The sequence below is a fragment of the Macaca mulatta genome, chromosome 1 (genome assembly GCF_049350105.2).
Source record: "Macaca mulatta isolate MMU2019108-1 chromosome 1, T2T-MMU8v2.0, whole genome shotgun sequence".
Lineage (NCBI taxonomy): Eukaryota > Metazoa > Chordata > Mammalia > Primates > Cercopithecidae > Macaca > Macaca mulatta.
The window spans coordinates 115,205,124-115,230,681 of record NC_133406.1 but is presented as its reverse complement, the minus strand read 5'-3'; the positions used below and the strand labels follow the sequence as shown (position 1 = coordinate 115,230,681).

The 25,558-nt window shown below is 50.0% G+C and overlaps 2 protein-coding genes and 1 long non-coding RNA gene across 4 annotated transcripts in view; 1 reads left to right on the top strand and 2 right to left on the bottom strand.

Annotated features, from left to right (window-relative positions):
- LOC144331175 (uncharacterized) overlaps positions 1-19,855 on the top strand; it is a 31,825-nt gene extending 11,970 nt beyond the window's left edge. The window contains exon 2 of the long non-coding RNA XR_013398137.1: positions 17,669-19,855. This is a non-coding gene — a long non-coding RNA (uncharacterized LOC144331175). The remainder of the gene's footprint in view (positions 1-17,668) is intronic.
- Positions 739-11,100, bottom strand: C2CD4D (C2 calcium dependent domain containing 4D). 2 transcript variants are annotated; one of them, XM_001108285.5, is made up of 2 exons: positions 2,990-4,906; positions 739-2,135 (listed from the first exon to the last, which is right to left on the bottom strand). In XM_001108285.5, the coding sequence occupies exon 2, from the start codon at positions 1,908-1,910 to the stop codon at positions 849-851; it is 1,062 nt and encodes a 353-aa protein (XP_001108285.3). In that variant the 5' UTR covers positions 1,911-2,135; positions 2,990-4,906; the 3' UTR covers positions 739-848. The 2 variants fall into 2 exon arrangements, 1 of the variants encoding a protein (XP_001108285.3); XR_013398113.1 differs by having other exon boundaries at positions 2,105-2,135; positions 2,588-11,100.
- THEM5 (thioesterase superfamily member 5) lies at positions 11,127-25,463 on the bottom strand. Its single transcript, XM_077946764.1, is given in 6 exon segments — positions 11,127-14,606; positions 14,930-15,054; positions 15,374-15,484; positions 18,401-18,539; positions 20,552-20,753; positions 21,696-25,463. Coding segments are annotated over 6 exon segments (750 nt in total). The 5' UTR covers positions 21,825-25,463; the 3' UTR covers positions 11,127-14,562.
- Positions 25,464-25,558: the final 95 nt, after the last annotated feature.

The following is a 25,558-nucleotide window of genomic DNA, read 5'->3' as shown; positions in this document are numbered from 1 at the left end:
CGATGTGACCTACAATTATTCACCTCCCCTCAACCCCACCTCTTTCTGGCTGGAGGAGCCTCTTCTGGCATTCCTGAGAACAGTTCTCACACTTTGGTAGTACCCCTCCTCCCCGCTTTCAATCCCTGGGACATTATATCTCATTCATTTGGTACCCAAGCAGCTCTCTGGTTCTTGGCTCCAGACTTGCCCTACCCCTCAAGGGAGGCACAGGTGTGGAAGAGGGAAGAAGGAAGACTAAAGGGCACTGTGTATTCATCTGACATCCCCTGACTCACTCCCAAGGCCCAGAAATTTAATCTGTCTTCAGGACAGATGTGGGTTTTAGAGGGGCACAGGAGGGGAGTGTTAATTTCCTCTGTGCAGCCTCAAGGGACCCCCAAGTGGAAGGTGGCTTGTGTTGGTTTCTGTCAGAGTGACTCTGATTGAACGGCTCCCTGATAGTTGGGGGGCCTTGTTGGACGGGGACCTTAGGACCTACTTGGCCCAGATCTACTGAAGGAGCATCTCATGGGGATGGATCCCAGGACCCTGCATATTTAACAAGCTCTTCCAGGATTTCTGATGTCTGGTTATTCTGATGTTTCTTCAAGTTTGAGAACCACCGCTTAAGGTCTGCTCTACTCGCACCCACCGTCTGAATGAGCATCTTCCCCCCCGCGTATGGCCGGGACAGAGGGAAGATGGGCAGGCTCTACGCCCGAGCGTGTAAGGTGCCAGTAAGGGGAAAGATCTGGCTAGGGACAAGCGGACATTTTATTAGCAAAAATAAATACAAGCCGGGCAGGGTGGAAAGAATGTGGACTGCAGACACAATGGAGACGTCTTGAGGAAGCCAGGGGCTCAGTCTACAGGCTGAGATGGGTGGGCGCCAGGGAGGACCCGGGACCTAGTCCCCCACCCAGCGGGGGCAGCAGCGCAATGAGGGGCGTTTCGCACTCCCCCAGCAGCACATCCCTGCGAAGTCCCGCGCCCCTGTCTAGCACTTTGGCCCTCAGGCTGCGGGCGGCCAGGTCCCGTGGGCCGAGCCCGTCGAAAAAGAAATCCTCGTTGAAGATGGGGTTGGCACTGCACTTGACCACGCGGCTCTGCTGCTCCCGCGGCCGGACACGGGGCCGCAGTCTCAGCACCACGCAGCAGCCGCCGCCGCCGCTCCCGGGGCGGGACCGCGGCCGGGGCAGGCCCTCGGCGCTCACCAGGCGCAGCCGCAGCCGCCCGGGCCCGGCCTGGTATTCGGTGGAGAGCCGCAGCTGCCCGCCACGGGGCCCCAGGCGCAGCACGCTCTCGCGCGTGGGCCGCAGCTGGCAGCACAAGAAGTCCAGGTGGAAGAGCGGCGGCGTGGGCGGCCCGGCGCGGCGCTGCGGGTGCGGGCTGGTATCGGCCGAGCTCGCCTTTTCTGGGGACAGCGAGTGTGGCCTGGACACCCGGCGCCGGCCCAGGCCCAGCCGCGGGGAGCCGAAGGGCGACGAGTCCGGCGACGAGGCCGTGTCGCTGTCGGGGGCCCGGCAGAGGCGCAGGTCCGGGGCGGAGACGTGCAGCCGGGACTGCGCCGTGGGGAGTCCCCCGGCCGGGGCGGGTGGCGGCGCGTGGAACAGGGACTCGCGCCGGCGCGTGTGCGGGCTCTCGGGCAGGAAGGCCCAGCCTTCGCGGCCCGCCAGGTGAGGCAGCGAGCAGGCCGCGGGGAGGCCGCGCCCCGTCACGTCCCGCCTGGTCGCGGGCTCTGCGCCACCCGGGTCCGGGAGCCGAGGCGGGATGAAGAACTGCGGGATGCGATCCGGGGTGAGGACGTTGGGGCAGGCGCTCGTGGGCGGGCCCGGGGCGCGACGCTTGGAGAACAGGCCGGAGGGCGCCCAACGGGCCGCAGGCTCCGCGGCCCCCACCTTATAGCCAGCTTTTTCCAAGAGCCACATGCGGTGGGTAGGGTAATAGAATTACGAATTCCGCAGGGCCGAGAGGGTCTAAATCCCAAGTCTCAGACTGGAGTGCTCGGCGGAGCGGGGCTGGGCGAGTAGCGAAGAGGAGTCAGAGGTGAGTGATGCTGGCGTAGATCGGGCGATCAGCTACCGCGCTCGGGTCTCTGGACCCACTGGGAGCGCGGACCCCTATTTGAGCAGGAAAAGAAAGGGCGGCGACGTCTGGGGGGGTGAGGAGAAATGGAGGGAGCCAAGGGCCAGTCAGTCACATATTCAGATATGGGCCTCCGTCACCAAGTACACAGCTTCCCTCACTGGTACTAAAGATGCCCCATTCACCTTAGAGTTTGAGGGCCCATATAGTACCCACTAGAACCCTAGGGTACTATTAGGACAAATAGGATAATAACCGCATTATACCAAAAGGACCCAGATCCCAAACCCCCTGGAAGGGACACCTTGCCCTCGGCGGGTTCCCCTTCTCCCCCGCCCATTTCGAAGAATTGGGTTTTCCCCTGGGATTCAGTCTGGCGCCCCTCGGGACTTCCTCCCTTTGCCAGGCTGCCCCGGCGCAAGCTTCTCTGGCCTGAGCCATCCCTCAGTCCTAGCCCCACCTGTCTCCTCTGGCTCCTCCCTCCCCTCCTCGAGTCGCTCCAAGCCAGAAGAGGACTCACTTCTGCTCCTGGCAGCCAGGGGACACACCTGGCTGCTGACCTCAGGACACCCAGGGCTGGTCCAAGGAGACGCACCTCCCGGGGGCACAGAATCCCACCCCTCGGTAGCCCTGACCCTCCAGCTCCCGCGCCTCGCAGCCCTACCGCATCCCGCGTCTAAAGGGCGGGACCGGGCCGTTGGGTCGCCCCTCCCACTCTCCATTCCTTTTCTCCCTCGGAAACCACCGAGCACAAAGGCAGCATTGATTCTCTGCCACCCCCAGAGCGGTCTCTGGAAGGCTCCGCCACCACGCGCTCGCCTCACCCCTGCGCGGAGCCACCAAGAGCACCGCGTTCCGACCCTCTGCCCTGGGATCCGAACTTGCGACCCTCTCCGTCGCGCGCCCGGAGTGCTGGCCTCACCTGTGGGTCGCCTCTGGGTTCTGGCCTCAGGCTCTGACACTTTCAGAGCCAGAGGGGAGCAGCTTTCTCTGCAGCTTGCTCCCCCAGCGCAGTCCTTCTGGGAGGAGCTGGCAGGGGCCTCCGCTGCCTACGTCCTACCTCTTTTCCTGGATAAACACAGCTCTGTCTGCGCGGCCATCAGCCCGGCCTTCTGACTTCCTCCAGCTGAAGCCAGGTTTCTAGCAACAATCCATTCCTGTGCCCAGGCCTCCTCTGCTGAAGTTGGGCTGCTTAGGAGTGGGGGAGGGCTACAGAGAAGAGGGAGACGGCCATCAGTGGACAGTGGCCACTCGACTTCTTTGGTGCTTGGTTCCCACCCCAGCCCTCGCAGGTGAAGTCTGTCTTCTGTAAAACCCTCCTTGTTGAAATCCTGCCTTGACCCCCAGTGCCCTATTCTGGAGCCATTCCAATAGCTCCGAGGCAGAGTGACTTGCAGTGATCAGTTCTCTGCATTATTCTGGTTAATAGTTTTCTGAATTATTCTGGCTGAAGAAAAAGTGACCAGACTCAGGATTTCTGGACTTACCAGACTCAGGATTTCTGGACTTAGAAACAATGAAGATAAAGCTGGATCCAACAGTCAGGATCAAGCTGGCCTATGCCCTCCATCCCTGGCAGCTCTTAGGAAGCACAGGCCACCACGGACAGGATGAGACCATCAGTTGCACTCTAGGCACACCTACCATCCTTCAGTCTCCAAAAGGAAGCAAGCCTAGTTCCTCTCCTAGGACCACTCTTCCCCTTCATCCTTCAGCTCTGGAAGCCCTCATTGACACCCTCCCATCTAAATTAGGGGCACCTGCTGTACACTTTCATAGTACCTCATACTTTTCCTTTATGGCATTGATTACAGTTCTTACCCCTCAGTTTATGTGGTTATTTGTTTAATGCCTACCTGTCTTACTAGACTAAGAATCGTAAAAACAGTGCTTAGTGCAAAGCAGGTACTCAATCAGGATGTATTTGATGAGTGAAGTAGTAAGCAAAATTATACTTGAATTAATTTGTTCATCCATTCACTGAAGTGCCTAAAATGTACCATGCACTGTGCTAGGGGGATACATAGAATAGAGAGCTGTCTAAGGGGAGAGACAGACAATAAACATGCAAACAACAGTAAGACAAATTGTGAAATGCAGGAAACAAAATGAAACCAGTGAATGCAATGATTATTTTGTCACTTGAAGATTTTAACAAAGCAAATGTTTATTTTGTGGAGATCCTTGGCGACCTCCAGACCTTCCATTCCTGTGGCTCCTGACTCAGCTCAGCCCTGGTATTGTTTCTGGGGAGGGTCAGTCTTCTTGGAGTGCTGCAGTATTCATGGCTTTGCCATCAGTCAGATGGGCTGGGAATCTGGATTCTGCGACTGACTAGCTGTGTGACTTCTAGCATGTAACTTAATCTCTTTGGGGCTTACCTTTTCCACCTGGAAAACAGAAAGAATAAAACTCTCAGAGTTGGTATGAGGATTGAACAAGAGAATACGTGGGCATCATTTAGGCTGACATCCGCTAAAAATGTGAGAAAACAGAAAACCCAACCCAGTCTGACTTAACAATATGGACACTTGACTTCCATAATAAGAAGTCTAGAAGTAGGGTAGGACCCAGGGAAGTTTGATTCTGTGGCTTCATTCATTCATTCAACCACAGTTATTGAGTACCTACTATGTTCCAGGCACTATTCTGGACTTTGGGTATATAGCAGTGATAACTCCCTTGGCTAGATGTAGTTTATGCTTTAGTGGGGGAAGAAAGACAATAGACATAAGTAAATTCATAAAAATATGATTTGTTAGCTGGAAATAAGTGTTGTAGGAAAAATTAAGATAGGGAAGGATGAGCGAAGGTATCAGGGGAGTATGCAGTTTTAAATAGACTGGTCAGGGATGGTCACCTCATTTCAGTATTGATATGAAGGAAGGAGGAAGAATATCTAGGGAAAAGCATTCTAGGCAGAAGAAATCACATATGCAAAGCCCTTAGGAGCATGCCTGGAGTGATCCAGGAGGCAAAGGGGCCACAGTAGCTGAAACAGAATGAGTGAGGGGAAGATGAAGTCAGAGAGGTAACAGGGCCAGACTCTGTTGGGGCTCATAGGCACTGTAGCAATTTTAGCTTCTACTTTTGGTAAGCTAAGGGGTGATATGACTTGGCTTACGTGTTAAAAGATTCTCTCTGGTGGCTGTGTTAAGAGTAGACAGAAGTGGGTAAGGGCCAAAGTAGGGAGAGCAAATAGGAGATGACTGAAATAATCTTGGGATGAGATGATTTGGACATGATCAGGGATGTAGTAGTCAGTTTCTGGATATATTCTGAACATAGAGTAAATAGGATTTCCTGATGGATCCATCCCCATCCAAAAAGAGAGGAGCAGCAACTGGAAGAATGAAGTTGCCAAGAATGAGAAGAGGCAAAATCAGGTGCTCAGTTTTGGATCTGTTAAAGTTGAGATGTCTGTTAGACATCAAGGGGAGATGTCCAGTAGGCTGTTGCGTCTGGAGCTCGGGGGAGAGGTCCAGGCTGGAAGTATAAATGTGGACACCAAGAGAAACATAGACTGAACTTAAAGCCATGAAACTTGATGAAGTATAGGTAAAAAGGGAAAGAATCCAAAGACTGAGTCCTGGGTGCCCCAACATTGAGAGACTGGGGAGAGGAGGAACCAGCTGTCCCAGAGGCTGAGGCAAAATGAGGTAAGATGAGGACTGGGAATTGATAATTGGATTTAGCAGTGAGAAGTTATTGGTGACCTTGACAAGAGCAGTTTCAGTGGAGTGTTGGGGGCAAAAGTGTGATCTAAGTGGGCTCAAGAAAGAAAGAATGGGAGGAGAAAGAGAGCGAGCAAAGACAACTCTTTTGAAGAGTTTGCTGAAAGAGTAGGGGGGAAGTGGGGTAATGGCCAGAAGAGGAGGTAGAGTCAAGCGATTTTTTTTTTTTTTTTTTTTTTTTGCAATGGAGTCTCGCTCTGTTGCCCAAGCTGGAGTGCAGTGGTGCGATCTCAGCTCACTGCAACCTCCGCCTCCCGGGTTCAGGCGGTTTTCCTGCCTCAGCCTCCCGAGTAGCTGGAATTACAAGCTTATGCCGCCATGTTGGTCAGGCTGGTCTCGAATTCCTGACCTCAGGAGATCCACCTGCCTCGGCCTCCCAAAGTGCTGGGATTACAGGCGTGAGCCACTGTGCTCGGCTGGGAAAATTTTTAAATGAGAGAAACAATGGCACATTTGTATGTTGATGGGAAAGATCCAACGGAAAGGGGAAAATTGATAATGCAGAGGAGAAAGAAGAATTGTTGGAACAGTACAAGTGGGTAGACAAGACCATTTCTTATGTTGTGCATAAGAGATAGCTCTAAGGGTTGTCCTTTGCCTGCTGTGTGGACAGATGCTGGAGAGAAGGTAGACTAAATGGGTAGAGGCTGGCAGGTGGACAGATGTGATGACAAAAGCTTGTTTTCTTTTGAATGCTTCTGACTTCTCCACAAAACAGGAAGCAAGGTCATCAGCTAATAGTGATGATAAAGGAGAAGGTGGTGTCAGGGGTTTGAGTAGAGAGGGTAAGGACTGGAATAGTTGCCTAGGAAAGCAGGAGAATGAATGGCCTAGGGAACTCAGGATGATTGCAGGGAAGCATTAACAGCCCACTTGAGGGTAGTGATCATGACTTTAAAGTGAAACTAGACAGCATGGTTATGTCTTTTTTCTCTAGCTGTTCAGCTGTGCAGTGTGCAGTGGAAAGATGGACAGAGATTTGGATTTAGCCAGATTGTGCTAAATTTTTGACTGTTCACTTTCCTGTTCCCTCTCTTCCACGTCCTTCTCTTTGTGGATGTTAAATTAAGGCTGCATACGAGACTGCATACCATCTGGGCTGTACACCAGTGGGATTGAAAACTGACTACAGATAATCCACAACCTGGCTGTATTCATCAGGGACTGGTCAGGAAAATGGCACTTGCTAAGTGGCTCAACAGAAGGAGTTTAACACAGGGAGCTTGTGATAAAGGTGTCAGAAGAGTTTAAAAGGCAAACGGGATGGTGAGGGGCTGTTCAGAAGGATCTGCAACCATGAAGACACAATCATTACTTAAGTTCCCTCCCAAAGCAAAGATAAAGGGAGAAAAATCCCTTGTATATATTAGTCAGGGTTTTCTACAGGGACAGAACTAATAGGATACACACACACACACACACACACACACAAATATATACACAAAGGGGAGTTTATTAAGGAGTATTAACTCACACAATCACAAGGTCCCACAACAGGCCGTCTGCAAACTGAGGAGCAAGGAAGCCAGTCGGAGTCCCAAAGCTGAAGAACTTGAAGTCCAATGTTGGAGGGCAGGAAGCATCCAGCACAGGAGAAAGATGTAGGCTAATAGGCTAAGCCAATCTAGTCTTTTCATGTTCTTCTGCCTGCTGTTTATTCTGGCCTCAATGGCAGCTGATTAGATTGTGCCCACCCAGATTAAGCGTGAGTCTGCCCTTCCCAGCCCATTGGCTCAAATGTTAATTTCCTTTGGCAACACCCTTGCAGACACACTCAGGATCGATACTTTGCATCCTTCAATCCAATCAAGTTGACACTCAGTATTAACCATCACACCTTGCTTCTCCCTCTTCCCACCTTCCAATGTGCCACCAAGGCTTCCAAAGCCAGATGACAAAAGAGACTGGAGAATACAGTTTGCAGGCACCCAGGCACTGGCCCTCTGCAATATAAAGCAGAATGTGGGGAGGCTGGGAATCTGTGAGCCATCAGGCAAGACTGGCAGATGTATAGCCAAAAGTTGGCTTGATTGGAACAATGAAATATCTGACCTGGAAGGAACTTGGATGTCACCTCATATACCGTCATTTTTGCAGAACAGGAAACAGACCCAGGAAGAAATGATGTGCCAAACAGTAGCAGAGTTGAGATAAGAACCCAGATCTCTTATCTCAAAAAGCATTGTTCTTTCTTATGTACTAAGGGTCTTCAGATTTGAGCAGAGCTGCTCCTTCGAGTAAGGACCCAGAGTGCTGTCTTCTCACCTCTCCCAGCACCATTGGTGCCACTCCTTGAGAACTTCCCAGGTGACCCAAGGGCCTTACCTTCCTTTCTAGGTACCATTGCAGAGGGACACTTAGGGGTCTAAGCAGCACAGAGTGCTTTCCTGGGTCCAAGCCAGATGGAGAGGCAGAGAGGGGACAGGCCTTTCCTCCGGTAGGAAGGCAACTGCTATGAGGATCCTTGGGCTTTGAGTCTTTCTAAGCTATATGTCCTGTGGCTTAGTGGTGGCCTCAGGCAGCATGACTTGGCCACCAATGCTCATGGTGGGCTCTAGCATGTGATAGGGTTGGTGATAAACTGTGCCTTGAAGCTCCTGCTTCTCACCCAGGAACTGTAATGAATGACCTGTCTCTGCAGTCTCAGTTCCAGAAAGGTCTCAGTGGGCCCCTCCTATAAGAACTAGTCTGAGCTACTGACATCCCCTGCTTTCTTGAACTGGTTGGCCTTACAATGGCCTTATTCATTCTTTGGTTTCTCTTGGCACTTGACTCAGGCATCTGGAGAATATACATCCTCTGCTTCAAACAGAAGGAGCTGTCACATTTTCCTGAATTGCCTACTGGATTCCAGCCCCATCTACCTCTGCAGTAGCTGCATTCCTCATAAATGCACTGGATATATATGGGAATGGGCTTCCAAATATGATGGCAGCAATGTCCCTCGTTTCTGCCAGTCAGTGCAATACTCAGCCTCTGGGAGAGGAGAGGCATCTTCCCCACCGTAGACACCAGAAAAGTGCCCCAGCAGCTGGGACATTTTCCCTTATCTAGACTCCTACCTACCCAGCTGGCCTTATGCAGTCAAGGCTGACACTCCCAGCCTGGCTGTGGGGCCTTGCCTGAGAGGCTCTCACCTCTGTGGATTTCCACCCTGTGCCTATTTCTCTTAGACAGTGGCCTCAGCAGAGAAGTCACGGGATGCATTTAATCTATTTTAGTATGGAAACCCAAACACAACTGTTTTACTGTTTTATTTTTCTTCCTTTTCTTTTCTCTCTTTAGGCTAGTCAAGTGAAGCAGTGGGAGTGGATATGAAACAAAGAAATCTGCAACTGGTTGTGATCAATTAGTTGTAAACACTACTGCACTTGGACCAACCTCTTCCTTTTCCTGACTGCATAGGAAGGATGGAATGTATTTCTTTCCTTCTTCTGGGAGTGCTTGAATGAAGATTAGACTCTCCTTGACCATGGATGAAGGGCAACCAGTTTTTTAGTGTACAGTGATTTAGCTTCTGGGTCTAGAGTGTAGATATCTTGGGCACTGTGAAAGCACAGGAGAAAAAGTTTTTATGTGAGTATATGGGAGAGGAAATAGTTGGTTGTCATCAGCTTTTTGGCTATGGCCTCTGGTACATCTCTAGCTTTTGGAAGGCACTACATTGAGGGCGTTCAAATCCATGTCCACCTCTCCTTTGCCCATCATGTGAGATTGATGGCTTAGGAAGCATGTGGTCTAGGTACTGGAGAGGGAGCCTGACCCACCTACCTCACCTCTGCTGCTGAATTTGTGCACAGCTCTCTGACCTGGTTCCGTGTCACAAAGGGTTTCATTCTCTCTGATTCCCTGAAGCCCCAGCTCCAGTCCCAGATACTGGAGCCCTAGCATATGCCTGAAGCTGAATATTTTACTTGCCAGAGTAAGAGTTTTTACATAGACTCTGTCGTCTTCTACTGGCCCTCCCCTTAAACTGAGGCAGTGGCTGCTAGCTACTCACCAAACCCATTTGACTTTCTTTTTCCTTTTGAGACAGAGTCTTGCTCTGTCGCCCAGACAGGAGTGCAGTGGTGTGATCTCAGCTCACTGCAACCTCCGCCTCTCAGGTTCAAGCGATTCTTCCACCTTAGCCTCTTGAGTCGCTGGGATTACAGGCATGTGCCACCACACCCAGCTAATTTTTGTATTTTATGGTAGAGATGGAGGTTTCACTATGTTGGCCAGGCTAGTCTCGAACTCCTAAGCTCAAGTGATCCACCCACCTCAGCCTCCCAAAGTGCTGGGATTACAGGCATGAGCCACCATGCCTGGCCCCCTATTTTACTTTCTTCTTTAACATATAGTTAGGATGAAAACATGTTGAAGAGATGATGGCATTAGAAAATTACCATTGACCACTATCACAGTAATCATTGCTTTAGGCAAGAATGATCAATAAAAGCTAAAATTAATGGGCAAAAGTCTGATGAGAAATAGGATATTCATACAATCTCAAAGTATCTCCCAATAAGATACTTATTAAAAAGGTAAAAATGGTAATTTTCAGTGAAAAAATATGGCAGACACCACGGTAACCAACTGATCAAAGGGAACATTGGCATTAATGGGACAAATCAGCATCACGTTTCTCTTGTCATGAAGCACTGAGAAGGCCACAACATTGCTTCTGAAATATTGCTGACAAAAATACATAACTTGAGTCTAATGATGAGAAAACATTGGAGAAATCCAGACCTTGGAACACGCTACGAAACAACTAACTCGTACTCTGAGAAACATATCGGTGGACTGAATTCCAAACAGTGGCTCATGCCTGTAATTTTAACACTTTGGGAGGCCAAGGTAGGCAGATCACTTGAGGCCAACAGTTTGAGACCAGCCTGGGCAATATAGGGAGACCCCATCTATACAAAAAATCGAATAAAATTTATCTGAGTGTGGTGGCATGTGCCTGTAGTCCCATTTACTTGGGAGGCTGAAACAGGAGGCTCCCTTGAGCCCAGAAGTTTGAGGCTGCAGTGATCTGTGATCATTGTCATTGCACTCTACCCTGGGCAACAGAGCAAGACCCTGTCTCTAAAAAAGGAAATTAAAAAAAAAAAAGACATGTCAAGGTCATGAAAGACAAAGAAAGAGGAACTGTTTCAAATTAAAGGGGATTAAACATGACAACTAAATGTGACATATGATTCTGAATTGGATCCTGAACCACAGAAAGGATATTAGTGGGCAACTGGCAAAATCTGAATAAAGTTTGTAGATTATAAAAAAACAACAGACAAAAAACATATAGTTAGACCATATTTTCTTTTCTTTTTTTTTTTTTTTTGAGACGGAGTCTCACTGTCACCCAGGCTGGAGTGCAGTGGCACCGTCTTGGCTCACTGCAACCTCTGCCTCCCAGGTTCAAGCAATTCTCCTACCTCAGCCTCACGAGTAGCTGGGACTACAAGGCGAGTGCCACCACACCTGGGTAATTTTTTTTTTTTTTTAAATTTTTAGTAGAGACGGGGTTTCACCATATTGGCCAGGCTGGAGTTAGACCATACTTTCTAACCAGCCTTCTTTGCAGTTTGGTGGGGCTTTGTGACTGAGTTCTGGCCAATGGAACCACTTGGAGGCCTGGCCCAGAACATCTCCCTGTGGATTCTCTCATCTGGCAACTGGATGCCAACACCAAGGGTGATTTTGGAGTCATGTGTTGGAGATGACAAAGCTTTTGTCAGCCAGGTTCCTGAATGACTCCTAGACAACCATGGGCTGGACTTTATTTGAGTGAGAAATGCATTCTATTTGAAGATACGGGTTAAGCTACTGAGATTTAAAGGCTTATCTGTTTCAACATTTGGTTTTACCATACCTAATAACAAAGTCCTTTATAATATGGCCCGGAAGCCTTAATTCTTTGGTAAACCTTCTCTAATCTTGACCTCTTCCTGAACATCCCCTGCACCTACTAGCCTCAGTGGAATTCTGGCTGTCTCGAGACGGGACACCTCTTCTCTTACAGCCGTCCCTGTGGAAGCTGGTCTCACCCTTCTCCTCCCCAGGCTCAGAGGAGCTACAGACTTCTTCTGGATAGCCATTGCCTCCTCCATTGTTCTTCTCCCTCACGGCAAATCTTTTCTCCTTAGAAATGTGTACCAGCCATGTTGCTGTCTTTCCTCCCCTTCCACTGTTCTCATCTGACTCATCCACCATCGCCCCTGGGTTTTGCCAGCTGGCTCCCACCTTCCTTTCTCCTAAGGTTGGTGCCACTCCAGATACCTGTTTTTTACCAGCAGCTGGGCGCTCAGGAGGTCTTGGTCACACATGTACCTGGTACCTGTTTTCCTGATCCCTACAGCAGCTTTTCCAAACCATCCCCCTTCCTCCCAACCTCTTTCCTCACTGATGGCCTTGCCTTCCATTTCACTGGGAAAGTTGAAGCACTCCGGGTTGAATCCCCTCAACTTCCTGTCCTGCTCTGCACTCTACCTCCTTCCTTTCGGTCTCAGAGTCATGCTGACGCTCTCCCATGGCTCCCAAGGCAGCTCTAAGAAAGCTGTTCTGTTGGATGACACCTCTGTCCCTCTTTCTCCTAAAAGTTTTAGCCTCTTTCCACTAGCAATTAAAATACAGTCAAATATCTTTCCTTGAATAACAACAACAGCATTCCTGGAAAGAAGCATCTACATTCATTTCCTCATTCCCTGTTCATATTTTCATCCCCTGTAATCTGGATTTTTGTCCCATCTCCTAAAATTGCTCTGGCAAAGGAAACTACATTTTCTTCATGACCAGATCGAAAGGTCTCTTTTTAATTTTATTATGCACTTACTTATTTTAGTTTCTTATCATTTTTTGTTTTTGTAGAGATGGGGGTCTCACTTTGTTGCCCGGGCTGGTCTCAAACTCCTGGCCTCAAGCAATCCTCCTGCCTTGGCCTCCTATAGTGCTGGGATTCCAGGTGTGAGCCACCACTCCTGACTCAAAAGCTTCTTTTTAATTCTCATCTTCCTTGCCTTCTCTTCAACATTTGATACCGCTGACCTCTTCTTAAGGATGGTCACTCCTGTCCTGTTCTCAGCCTCTTTAGTGGATCCTTGGTCTTCTATCCCAACTTTCAGCCTTAGTGCAACATAAGGTTCTGGTTCTATTTTTGACCTCTTCCCTTCTTCCCTCCCTCCCCTTTTCCCCTCCCTCCCCACCCCTGTCTTTCCCCTTGCCTCCTCCTCACTTCCACTCTGCATAAGGCATTCCCAGGGGTTTCATGTCACACTTTTTTTTTTTTGGGGACGGAGTTTTGCTCTTGTTGCCCAGGCTGGGGTGCAATGGCATGATCTCGGCTCACTGCAACCTCTGTCTCCCAGGATCAAGTGATTCTCCTGCCTCAGCCTCCTGAGTAGTTGGGATTACAGGCATGTGCCACCACACCTGGTTAATTTTTTTGTGTTTTTAGTAGAGATGAGGTTTCTCCATGTTGGTCATGAGTTGAGTTCTCTCGACTCTCAAATCACTCAGATCATCCGCCTGCCTCGGCCTCCCAAAGTGCTGGGATTACAGGCATGAGCCACCGTGCCCAGCCTCATGTCACATTTTATATTGGCTCACAATTTGAGTCAGTAGCTTATCTCTCCGAGCTCCATATCACAGTATCCATGTTCCTGCTGGCACTTGCCACATGGTGCAAGTTCCATGGGCACTTCAAGCTCAATGCATGTAAAACTGAGCTCATTGTTTACCCCCATCTCTTTCTGTATTTCTAGTGATAACCACCTGGAAACCCATAAGCCAGAAACTTGGAGTCATCCTAGACAGCTCTTCTTCACAGATCCACGTTGTATAACTAGTGGCAAAGTCCTGCACTTCCTGTATTTGTAACATTTTTCCATATCTCTCAGCTTCGCAGCTCTGACCCCTGCAGGCTCTCTAGTGTAAAGCCTGCAGGGATCTCCTAACCAGCGCTCCTGCCTTCAGTCTTGCTGATGCCTTACTGCCACTGAGTCATCTTTCTAAATAACAAAGCTCTGTCACTCCCCAGCCCAAGCCCTTTAGAGGCTCCCTATTGCCTGCAAGACAAAGTTCCAGCTCTCCAGCAGGGATTATGAAGCCTTCCCGTGGCTTGCTCCTGCCCACCTTATCTTTCCCTAGATGCCTGCCCTGCTCAACACCTTGCTCTTCTCCAAAGCCCCTGTACACTTTCACACCTCTGCTGCTTTGTCTTACTTTCTCTCTGCCTGGGATATCCTCCCCTCCCCTGCCTGTCTAGTGACCAGCACTTAACTTTTGAGACAGTTCAGGAAGAGCTTCTTCTAGAAGATGTTTTCTGATTGCTTTTGTAGAGTAAAATTGCCCCCTCCTTCCTCTGAGACGACGCTGCACTCATGATAGAAGCCAGAGTGGGTGTGGGAGGAGCATGATAGGGCACTCTGTGACTTGGCACCTCACCTCCGCATTGTGCATCTTGAGGCTGTGGCCCTGTCTTTCACTTCTGGATGCCTGGTGCCTCACACAGTGTCTGACACCTGGCGGGTACTCAGTAAACCTTTACAGTCGGTGCTGAGTGGGAAGGTGGGTATATGGGATGCCCTGGAAGGATTTTTATTTCCAACCACAGAAAGGCCTTGGGCCGAGAATGGGGCTGTGAGACTTTATTTACTCAGAGAAAAGGGTCCTTTCCCTTGCCTCACCAACTGCTTCTTGAGGAAGCAGTTGCTCTTTGGTGGGTCCCAGGCAGGCAGGGAGGCAGTGGGAGGCTCTCCTGCAGGCAGAGTGACTGTTACTGGGGAGACTCTTCTTCCAGCTGCAGCTGAAGGAAAACACCTGCAAGAGAAGGGTGAGCTGAGCTGCAAGAGCTGCACTGAGATGGCAGGAGTTTGATGGACACTCTGAGCATTTGGCTCCAAATTACCCATTACCTGGGTCTTGTCCTTTCGTTACAGGTTGGATAACTCATACATAGAAAAAAAAATCCTAGTTCTGCTCTCCCTCACTTCATCTGTGTCCCCAGTAGGTGCCCTATCCCTCCCCTAAAGAAGCTGGACTGCAGCTTGGGAAGAATCCTTGGCATCTTTCCTTCCTCCTGTTTGTTCTGGGGGTGGGTGGTGGCAGGACAGGGCCTGGGGCTGGGCTGGGGGCTCCTTTACCTGAGGACTTGGTGTAAACTGTCTGCTGGTCTCTGCTGTGGGCGATGCAGGACATGTAAAGCTTCTGGTCCTCAATCTTTCCCACTTCTATGTCCATTACAACCAGAGAGCTCATGGGGATCAAGCTGGGAGAGGAGGCAGCTTAGCCCTTCTTTCATGTGAACCTGGCTCCCCATCCCTTCACTCTCTGTGTCCTCTTCCCTCTCTTCATCCCTCCCTGCCTTGAGGACTCTTAGGTGGCCCTGGGCTCACGGCCTTTTTGTCAGCTCCCAAAGTTGGACAGCAGAGGCTGTGTCCTGGCCAGGGACTAGAGGAACTGCTTGGGAGTGGGCTGGGGAAGGAGAGTGGCAGGCAGGGCTCCCACACCCCAGTTGCTGAGGATGGCCACCCCCAGGGATGAAAAGGGCTATGACTTTGGTCAATGCCCCGAAGGCCCGTACTTACTTTTTGAACCTGATGTTGAAGCTTAGTGTGAACACCCCCTCTCCAGCCAGGAAGGCAGTTTTAGAAAAGGTCTCGTCCATCATGGCTGCCAGGGACCCGCTGTGGGTAAACCTGGGGGTGGGGATAAGGTGAGGAGCAAGGCCTGGGCTGGGGCCACTGGGCAGACCCCCTCACTGGGCCTTCCCTCCCTCCTGTGGCGACCCTACCTCTCCCTTTCCCTAGACCCTTCCAAACATAGACCTTCAGCCTCAGGGCAGCCAAATAGGAAAGAAGGAAACAGGTGCATCCCATCTGATCAGACCGGTCAAAATCAACTAAGCTTTTCTGGTTTGCTTCAGCATGCTTTTGTAGCCACTGACACTGCATCAGGGAAAATTTTTTTTTCTGATAAAGTTAATAGAAAACATTTTTCTGATTCATTACCTAATTGCTGGCAACAACTGCCATAATTTGGAAGGATGGGCATATACAGGAAATGAAAAAGTCCCTGAACTTTGTGACTCAGTCTTTGAGGCACAACCCTGGGCTATTTCTCACCTTACCAGTCACTACAGCCAGTGCGGGGCCCACATCTCAAGATAAGTAAATGTGAAACATAACTTATGACCTACCAAGGGCTGGCATGACACACTTCTGTGCAGCATTGCCACAGAAAGCAGAGAGCCCACTTCAGCAGGCTCAATGCTGAAATTGAGGTGAAATGCTCAAATGCCGCAGACATTTGCTTTATTCAGAATGCACAGAATGGCTGGTCACAGTGGCTCACGCCTGTAATCCCAGCACTTTGGGAGGCCGAGGTAGTCGGATCACTTGAGGTCAGGAGTTCGAGACCAGCTTGGCCAATATGGTGAAACTCTGTCTCTACTAAAAAATACAAAAATTAGACGGGTGTGGTGGCAAGTGCCTGTAACTCAGCTACTCGAGAGGCTGAGACATGAGAATCGCTTGAACCTGGTGGATGGAGGTTGCAGTGAGCTGAGATTGCGCCACTGCACTCCAGTCTGGGCAACAGATCAAGACTTTGTCTCAAAATAAAACAAACAAACAAACAAAAAAAAACCATAAAATGTTCATTCTTGCTTATGCAAGCTTCATGTCAGCTACTTCATGGTTGGCTAATTTGGGGAAAATAGAAAGGCACCCAATTTTAGAATTCAATTAACATCAAACAGATTTGAGTCCCTGATTTTCAAAAGCACAGTCCCAATTCTCCACGGAGCCAGATCAGCTGTGCACACTGTACTGCCATGGGTTACCCTCCTGCTCCTGTGACCAGTGGCTTTTCCAGACCCTTCCCTCCCTGCTTCTTTGGTCTCTACCCACCCAGTTGGACTCCTTGTCCCACAGCTCACTACCTGTTTGTCTTGAGCAAATTGCTAAACCTTTCTGAGCCTTAGTTTTTCCACCATGAATTTCACAATTCCAATCTCAGCGGATTAAATAAACAAATGTTTGCAAATGTAATTTACATACTTCTTTTTTTTTTTTGGAGATGGAGTCTCGCTCTGTCACCCAGGCTGGAGTGCAGTGGTGCGATCTCGGTTCACTGCAACCACCACCTTCCAGGTTCAAGCGATTCTCTCGCCTCAGCCTCCCAAGTAGCTGGGATTATAGGCGCTTGCCACCACGCCCGGCTGATTTTTGTATTTTTAGTAGAGACGGGGTTTCGCAATGTTGGCCAGGCTCGTGTCAAACTCCTGACCTCAGGTGATCCGCCTGCCTCGGCCTCCCAAAGTGCTGGGATTACAGGCTTCTTAAGCACTTCCCTCTCTGCCTTCCAAATTGCTTGAAAGAGGGTGAAAAGAGTTGGTGTCAAAGGACATGTTGTCCTCACTGGCCAATCTGGGGACCCATTGGCTAGTATGTGGATCTACAGAGTAGCTCTTGGCCAGCGAGTAACTCCCCCTTCCCACTCCCCATGGTCTAGGGGCCTTGTGGATACTAATCTCTTCTCTAGACCCCCAACCCCTCAATCCACTGACTAGCCTCAGTGTTGGATGGTCCTCCTCTGCCTCTCTGGCCTCACCTCCATCAGCTCCTAAATAAAAGTCAGCCATGCTTCAGCCATGCTTCAGAAGGGAGGGAGTCCATGGCCTGGACAGGACTCCGAACAATTCATAGTATCTGCACATCCTATGGCCAAAGTGACTGAAGGCTGCAGTTGGCATCCACAGCCTCTGGAGGCCCTGACATCTATTTAGTACTCTGGATTCTATTTAACCCCAGTTTAGCCCCTGTCAGGCTTCAGGACCCTAAAGCCACTCCTGCCCTCTCTTGTCTCTCTTTCCCTTGCAGGAGCTCCAGCACCACCTCCAGCCTTCAGTGACCATCTGGAGCAGGCATAGGGATAGAGGATAAGGGGGACAACCATGGAGTGGAAAGGGGAGTGGAGAAAACAGTGGACTTGGAATCTCACCTGCCAGATCCGACTGTCCTGGATCTGACTTTGATTGCAGTGCTGCCTTGGGCGAGTTACTTTAGCTGTGTGCACCTCCATTTCCCCATGGGTAGAACATGGGTTTTGGATAGAAGTGTCTGATAGCTATACTGTGCTTTATGGTTCATGAGCATGCACACATAGGCCCATAATATCATATCTCTGGTCATCCCGGCAGGTAGATATTATTGCCCCAGGTTTCAGGTAAGAAGACTAAAGACCAGGGGTCAAATTGCTTGCTCAGAGCCCCACAGCCAGCAGCAGCCGAGCAGGACAGGAAGTCAGAGTCTAGAGTCCAGATCTTGCCCTCTTCCAACTGTACCACATTCTTCTCAAAGTGGCCTCTCAGGTCTTTTGTCTGGAAAATTTTGAGACTTTGATGAGGAGCCCTTATCTGCACACTGGGGATTAGGCCAGATAACCCTGTGTGTCCTTCCAGGCCTGGTATTGTGAGGCTGAAGCCCAGTGCCCCACACTCTCATCCTCCCCGCTTAGAGAAAGACGGAGTCTCCAGTGCCAGCCTGATGGATGCTGAACCTGCCTGCTGAGTCAAGCCCAGGAGGCAGCCAAGGTCCTACCAGTGACCTTACCCTGGGGGCCCCTCCAGGTAGGGGCCTGGTTGGAAAAGACAGACCGACTTCTTCTTGGATGGCTGGAAAAAGATGACATACTCAAAGCCTTGTCCTTCCACTTGGATGCACCTGGTGAAGATGCGACAGTCACCCTTGTCTGGGGAGAGATGGGCAGTGTCGCAGCCGGAGAAGGGAGGGCATGGTCAGGATACAGCACCATTTGGTTGAGTCTTGCCTCTGGTACAAGATTAAGGAGAGAAAACCAGAGTACACTGAAGGGGTGGCCTGCCCCTCCACACCTGTGGGCGTTTCTCGTTGGGTGGAACGAGAGACTTGAGAAAAGAAATGAGACACAGACAAAGTATAGAGAAAGAAAACTAGGCCCAGGGGACCAGCGCTCAGCATACAGAGGACCCGCGCCAGCACTGGTCTCTGAGTTCCCTCAGTATTTATTGATCATTATCTTTACCATCTTAGAAAAGGGAAGTGGCAGGATAATAGGATCATCGTAGGGAGAAGGTCAGCAGTAAGACATATGAATAAAGATCTCTGTGACAAGAACAAGTTTAAGGAAAAGTGCTGTGCCTTGATATGCATATGCAAACATCTCCATAAACCTTTTTAGTGCATAAAGAGCAGCATTGCCGCTAGCACCTTGGCGGTTTTCTCCTTTGTCTGTAAATAGAACATACAATCGGGTTTTAGACGGAGATGTTCCATTGCCCAGGGACAGGCAGGAGACAGATGCTATTCTCTATCTCAACTGCCAAGAAGCCTTCTTTCCTCTTATACTAGTCCTCCTCAGCACAGACCCTTCACGGGTGTCAGGCTGGGGGACGATCAGGTCTTTCCCTTCCCTCGAGGCCATATTTCAGACTCTCACATGGGGAGAAACCTTGGACAATATCTAGCTTTCCTGGGCAGAGGTCCCTGTGACCTTCCGTAGTGCATGTGTCCCTGGGTACTTGAGATTAAGAGAATGGTGATGACTTTTAACCAGCAAGCTGCCTTCAGGCACTTGTTTGACAGAGCACATCCTGCACAGCCCAAAATCCATTAAACCTTGAGTCACCACAGCACATGTTTCTTTCAAGGACAAGGTTGGGGGTAGGGTCACAGATTAACAGCATCTCAAATACAGAACAAAATGGAGTCTCTTATGTCTACTTCTTTCTATATAGACACAGTAATAGTCTGAACTCTCTTTCTTTTCCCCACAGGACACCAGGTCCACCCCCAGGGAGCCTTCCCTCTGGGAGCAGAGGCACAATTGCTGTCCTCACAGAGCCTTTCCATCTCGGGGAGAAGCATGCAGGAAGTGCCCTGGCTGAGAATGGAGATAGGATCAGGGCCAGGGCAAGACTTTAAGAGACCATAAGCATTGAAAATTGAAAATGTAATTACTCATGTAACTCACATAGAATTCAAAAGAATAATACTAAACAGTAAAATAAGAGCAGAAAATCCATCAAAGTTCTGATTTCTTTCCCAAGACAACTACCACTGCTATATCCTTTTTTGGAAGTACCAAATTCTTTAAAAAAAAATTATGTTGGTATCTCTGCTTTGTTTGTGCCATAAACCCAAGGGTAATCTGTCCCCTGTACCACTCCTTCATCACTAGGCAGGAAGACCACATATATGAGTGAGAGATACACTATGAGGAAGATACACATGCGTGCACGTGCGAGTGTGCACACACACGAAGGTGGAAGCTCTATCATTAGGATCCAATAGGTGTTTCAGAAGTGCTGCTCCAGACCCGGCAAAGCAGGGATGATGTGCAGGGCCTCCAGTGGAAGGGGTGTAGGGTCCAAGGGCTTTCATGGGGTTGGGGCAGAAGGCTTGGAATGAGGCTTGATAGTTAGGGAGGGGCAGTCAGTGAGAAGTCAGGGCGGGAGCTGGGCTGGCTGTCCTCCAGTGGAGACATGCTTGGCTGGGAGCAAAGGTGGGCCCACCAGGGTGTGCTTCTTCAGATGGGAGGAGGGGAACTGGAGACCTGAGAGGACACCCACCGCCTATTACCTGGGGCTGCAGCATGAGGGGTGGAGTTGGACAGCAGGAAGAACTGGGCTGAGAACTGGAAGGCGGTCTGTGAAGTTGCTTCTCAGAGTCTTAGAACACAGGGAAGGGCGGCGGGGATGTGTGTGCTCATGGTCCTATCCTTACCCGAGGAAACTGCCAGTCCAGATGGGAGATTGAGTCCCTAGATGTGGTCTCTGTTAGACTTGAAGGAGGGCAGCTTGATCCAGCCGCTAGACTTGGTCTTCTCCAGAAATTCTTGGTACAGGCACAGCATGTCCAAACACCAGCTGGCATTGGGAAGAGCATCATCCTTCAACTCTGTCTTCTCTGGCAAGAATCTTGAGAACTGGGCAGGAAAAATCAGAATGACTAGACAGCGTCCTGGAGTGGGGCTGCTGCGTGGGCTCAGGACCTCTAAACAGGTGCTCCTGGGTGCTGGGGCTTCTCCATCCCTTCTGCCAGAGTATCAATCCAAGGGAAAGGGCCCATCTTCCTTGCAGGGGGTTTGCAGACCCGTATGGGTGATGGGGCCCAGGGATGCTAAAGAGCAAGGGAAGGGTGGGCAGGGAGTGGGGCCAGAGATGATGGGCATGCTGCTTGATGTACCCCTGTTCTGTTGAAAACATGTGAGCAGTTCTTTAAAGTTGACAACTGCTCATGTTAGCCTCACTGTACAGATGGGGAAACTGAGGGAATATGGCCAAGGTTGCCAAGCATGTGAATGTGAGAGCTGGTGGTCGCACTAGATGCTGTCTCCTCTGCAGGGCAGGGCCACAGTTGTTGAGGACCACTCTAGCAACCCCCACCTCAGGGGCTACTCCAGCTCTGCCCACTGCTGTGGGCCTGCCTGGGCAGGGTGGCTCCTTTGAAACACGTTTGGGCCCCCACAGAGGTGTTGTGACGTAAGGAAGTCCTCTGTAGCATCACCTGCTCACACACCAGTCACAACTGTAGGCAGCATGTGAGCTGCTTGTCAATGCCACAGACAGGGTCCTCTGTCTGGGGATACCTCAGCTTTGCTGCAATAGTCTGAGTCCCACAGGAGGAAAGCGATTTGTTGGTGGCCACACAAGATTCAGAGCCAGATGCAGGTCTCCTGGTGGTTTTAGTTTTGAATGGGGGCTACTTGGTATCCCAGAGCACCTTCTCTTTGCCAAATCAAATTGCTCCTCTGAACACTGCCCACCTGCCCTGGCCATGGGCTGGGAAGAGGAGATTTGGGGTGCTCCTTAAGCCCTAGGCTTCTGGGAAAACACTGCCTATCTGGCTGAGTTGGGAACTCATTTACCACGGAGTCTGTGGAGGATCCAAATGCTGAGGCAGGGTTGAGTCTGGGCAGGATACGGGGGGCCCCAAGAAGGCCTCTGTGGTGGCCAAGTCTTGCTGCCACCTGGAAGCCTCTCCTTATCATGGCCATGTGCAAGGATCTGGCCCTGCTTGGATGGAGGGTCTTGGCTGACTCCCAAGGAGTGCTTTCAGCTGCACTTGGGGCCACTTCTCTCCCTTCTGTCGCAGGCTTTCTTTCAGAGCGCTAGGCAAGGCTGGGCTGGCGTGTTGCAACACCCACAGATGCTCAGCGCCTTTAACTGGTCTAAGAGCCCCACCCAGTGCTTGGGGAGGGGCAGATGCTGCTTGGGCATGAAAAGGCAGCAGGACTGGCTTGAGTTGCAAAAGGAGTAAACAAGTACATAAACAAATAGTATGGGGTATATAGAGCCTTGGAGAGCTGCCTGGCAGTTCTGAGGGAAAATCCAAGAATATTTCCAGAAGGATAAGGGAAGCCTGTCCCTTGATTGGAGGGTGCTGGTGGAGTGTTTGTGCTCTGCAGTGTATGCCAGACTGAAAACTCTGGTATGATTTTGTGACTCAGAAAACCAACTCACAGCCTTAGACACCTCTTTTGTGTGTGTGTGTGTGTGTGTGTGTGTGTGTCTGTGTGCGCATGTGTGTGTGTGAGAGAGAGAGAGAGAGAGAGAGATAGAGAGAGAGAGACACGGAGTTTTGCTCTTGTTGCCCAAGCTGGAGAGCAATGGCACAATCTCAGCTCACTGCAACCCCCGCCTCCGGGTTCAAGTGATTCTCCTGCCTCAGCCTCCAGCGTAGCTGGGATTACAGGCACATACCACCACGCCCAGCTAATTTTTGTATTTTTTTTTTTTTTTTTTTACTAGAGATGGGGTTGTATACTAGAGATGTATTTTTGCCATGTTAGCCAGACTGGTCTTGAAATCTTGACCTTAGGTGATCTGCCCACCTCAGCCTCCCAAAGTGCTGGGATTACAGGCATGAGCCACCGCGCCCGGCCGACACCTCTTCTTATATCCCAGACAAGGGTTAGCACAGAAGAGTCTCACCTGCTGGTCTCTGGCTGGGGATAGGAGTTGGGGTGGGGGAGGGCTTGATGGGGAGGGCAGAACATAATTTGGGAGGAAACAACTTGGCAGATATACTCTCATGCTTTGGGAACCCCATGCCCAGGGAGTGGCTGATGTCAGCAGGCAGTGCTGGCAGTGAGGTGAGCGTGGCAGTGAGGCTTTGTGAGTGGGAAGGGACACTCAGCCAACATCTGCAAGGCGGTGGGCTTTATTTGGTGGCGTTGTGTCTTCTATTGAATTTAAACTGCCAATTTTCAATTAAAAGTCCCAGTTTTAGCAGCCAGGTGCGGTGGCTCAAGCCTGTAATCCCAGCACTTTGGGAGGCCGAGGTGGGTGGATCACGAGGTCAGCAGATCGAGACCATCCTGGCAAACACGGTGAAACCCCGTCTCTACTAAAAATACAAAAAATTACCTGGGCGTGGTGGCGGGCGCCTGTAGTCCCAGCTACTCGGGAGGCTGAGGCAGGAGAATGGCGTGAACCCGGGAGGCGGAGCTTGCAGTGAGCCGAGATCGTGCCACTGCACTCCAGCCTGGGCGACAGAGCGAGACTCCGCCTCAAAAAAAAAAAAAAAAAAAAAGTCCCAGTTTTAAATTGACTAAAATAAAAGCATGCTCTAAAGATCAGGCCTCATGCGGTGGCTCATAGCTGTAATCTCAGCATTTTGGAAGGCCGAGTGAGACCCTGTCTCAGGAAAAAAGAAAAAAAAAAAAAATCAGACCTGTGCAAAGGTGGAATCATAACGATGATGATGATAATAATAGTTGTGATGATTATGAAATTTTGGCAGATTCCGAAAGATGAAACTGATTTAATGCGGAAATTTAAAAGATTTGGTTCACCCTCTGTATTTTGTTGCCCTAGAAGAAGACTGGAATATAAATATTTCTCCTCACCTCCTGCAAAGGTTTGAATTAAACATCCTCAAGGACTGGGGGGAACCAGTTTTTTTTTTCTTTTTTTTAGACAGAGTCTCACTCTTGTTGCCCAGGAGTGCAGTGGCACCATCTCGGCTCACTGCAACCTCTACCTCCCGGGTTTAAGCGATTCTCCTGCCTCAGCCTCCCAAGTAGCTGGGATTACAGGCGCTTGCTACTACGCCCGGCTAATTTTTGTATTTTTAGTAGAGACGGGGTTTCATCATGTTGGCCAGGCTGGTCTCAAACTCCTGACCTTGGCTGATCTACCTGCCTCAGCCTCCCAAAGTGCTGGGATTTACAGGCATGAGGAACCATGCCCAGCTGGAACCAGTTTTTTTTTTATTGATTCAGGCTCTGGGTCTAAGCAAAGATATTTGAATTGGTTGCCATCCCCAGATAAGCGGGAAGATCTGGCAGCACTCATTTTCAGCCCTGGGCCACAGCCGTTGCTGTGAGGCAGAAATTTAAAAATAATAATAATAATAAGTACTACATTCATTCACTCCAAGAAAAGTAACAGACAAGGCTATAAGAAGGTCGTAGTGACCTAGTCTGAGAAGTAAAAGCCAAGGCCCAGAATGTGACAAGGCAAAAGTTAAAAAGAAAGGAAGAACAAGTTTTCCTCTGCCTAGCAAGCTCACTTCAAAGACAGTTATAAGATAACGCTGTTCGAGAAGTCGAAACCAAAGGGATAGGCTCCAGACATCCCCTGTCTGGAGCAAGGATGAAGGGAAAAAAAATGGACAAATGTCTGTCTGTATTTAGCCAGTTCTTGTTTTTTTCTTTCCACACAGCTACAAGGCCACCAGCTATGCAAAGACACAAGTTATGCCAAGTCATCAGTTATGCTATAGATTATGTGACCTGTCATTATATGATGAACTGCCTCTGTTTTGCTTCTGTAAGCCTGCTTATAAAAATCCTGCTCAGTCTTTGCTCAAAGCTCAGCTTTTTGGATGTGAATTCACTGAGCCAGTGCCTACCTTAAAATAAACATCCTCCTGTGTTTCCATATCTGTCTCTCTGGTCCTCAGTTTACCGCAACAGCTGTAGCTGGTACCCTGTGCCTGTGGCTTGCCCAGGCCTCCCCTGGCACTTGGCGTTCCTTCATTCTCTGGGTCCATCCTTGATCTGGAAGGATGGACTTGAGAAGACAGGATAGAAAAAGAAAAATCCTAAGAAGGGTAGGTGAACTGGAGAGAAGTCAGAGGAAAGGCGAGTGGGGAGCAAGAGGGGATGGATCCTCAGGCGACCCTGACAGCTGGGAGCTGGATCCAGCAAGGTGGCCCCAGGAGGAAAGAGCTGTCCTCCTAAGAATAGTCAGTAGGGCCAGGCGCGGTGGCTCACGCCTGTAATCCCAGCACTTTGGGAGGCCAAGGCGGGTGGATCACCTGAGGTTGGGAGATCGAGACCAGCCTGACCAACATGGAGAAACCTCGTCTCTACTAAAAATACAAAATTAGTTGGGCATGGTGGTGCATGCCTGTAATCCTAGCTCTTGGTAGGCTGAGGCAGGAGAATCATTTGAAGCCAGGAGGCAGAGGTTGCGGTGAGCCGAGATCGCGCCATTGCACTCCAGCATGGGCAACAAGAGTGAAACTCTGTCTCAAAAAAAATAAAGAGCCGGTAGGTGGCTAGGTGCAGTGGCTCATGCCTGTTAAGTCCAGCACTTTGGGAGGCTGAGGTGGGAGGATTACTTGAGCCCAGGAGTTCGAGACCAGCCTGGACAACATAGTGAGACCCCAACTCTACAAAAAAGAAAAAAAATTAGCTGGGCATGGTGGTGTGTGCCTGTGGTCCCAGCTACTCAGGAGGCTGAGGCAGGAGGATCACTTTAGCCCAGGAGTTTGAGGCAA

What these genes read in the sequence shown, in the direction of transcription:
- C2CD4D (XM_001108285.5), bottom strand. Translation starts at nt 1,910, where the DNA reads ATGTGGCTCTTGGAAAAAGCTGGCTATAAGGTGGGGGCCGCGGAGCCT.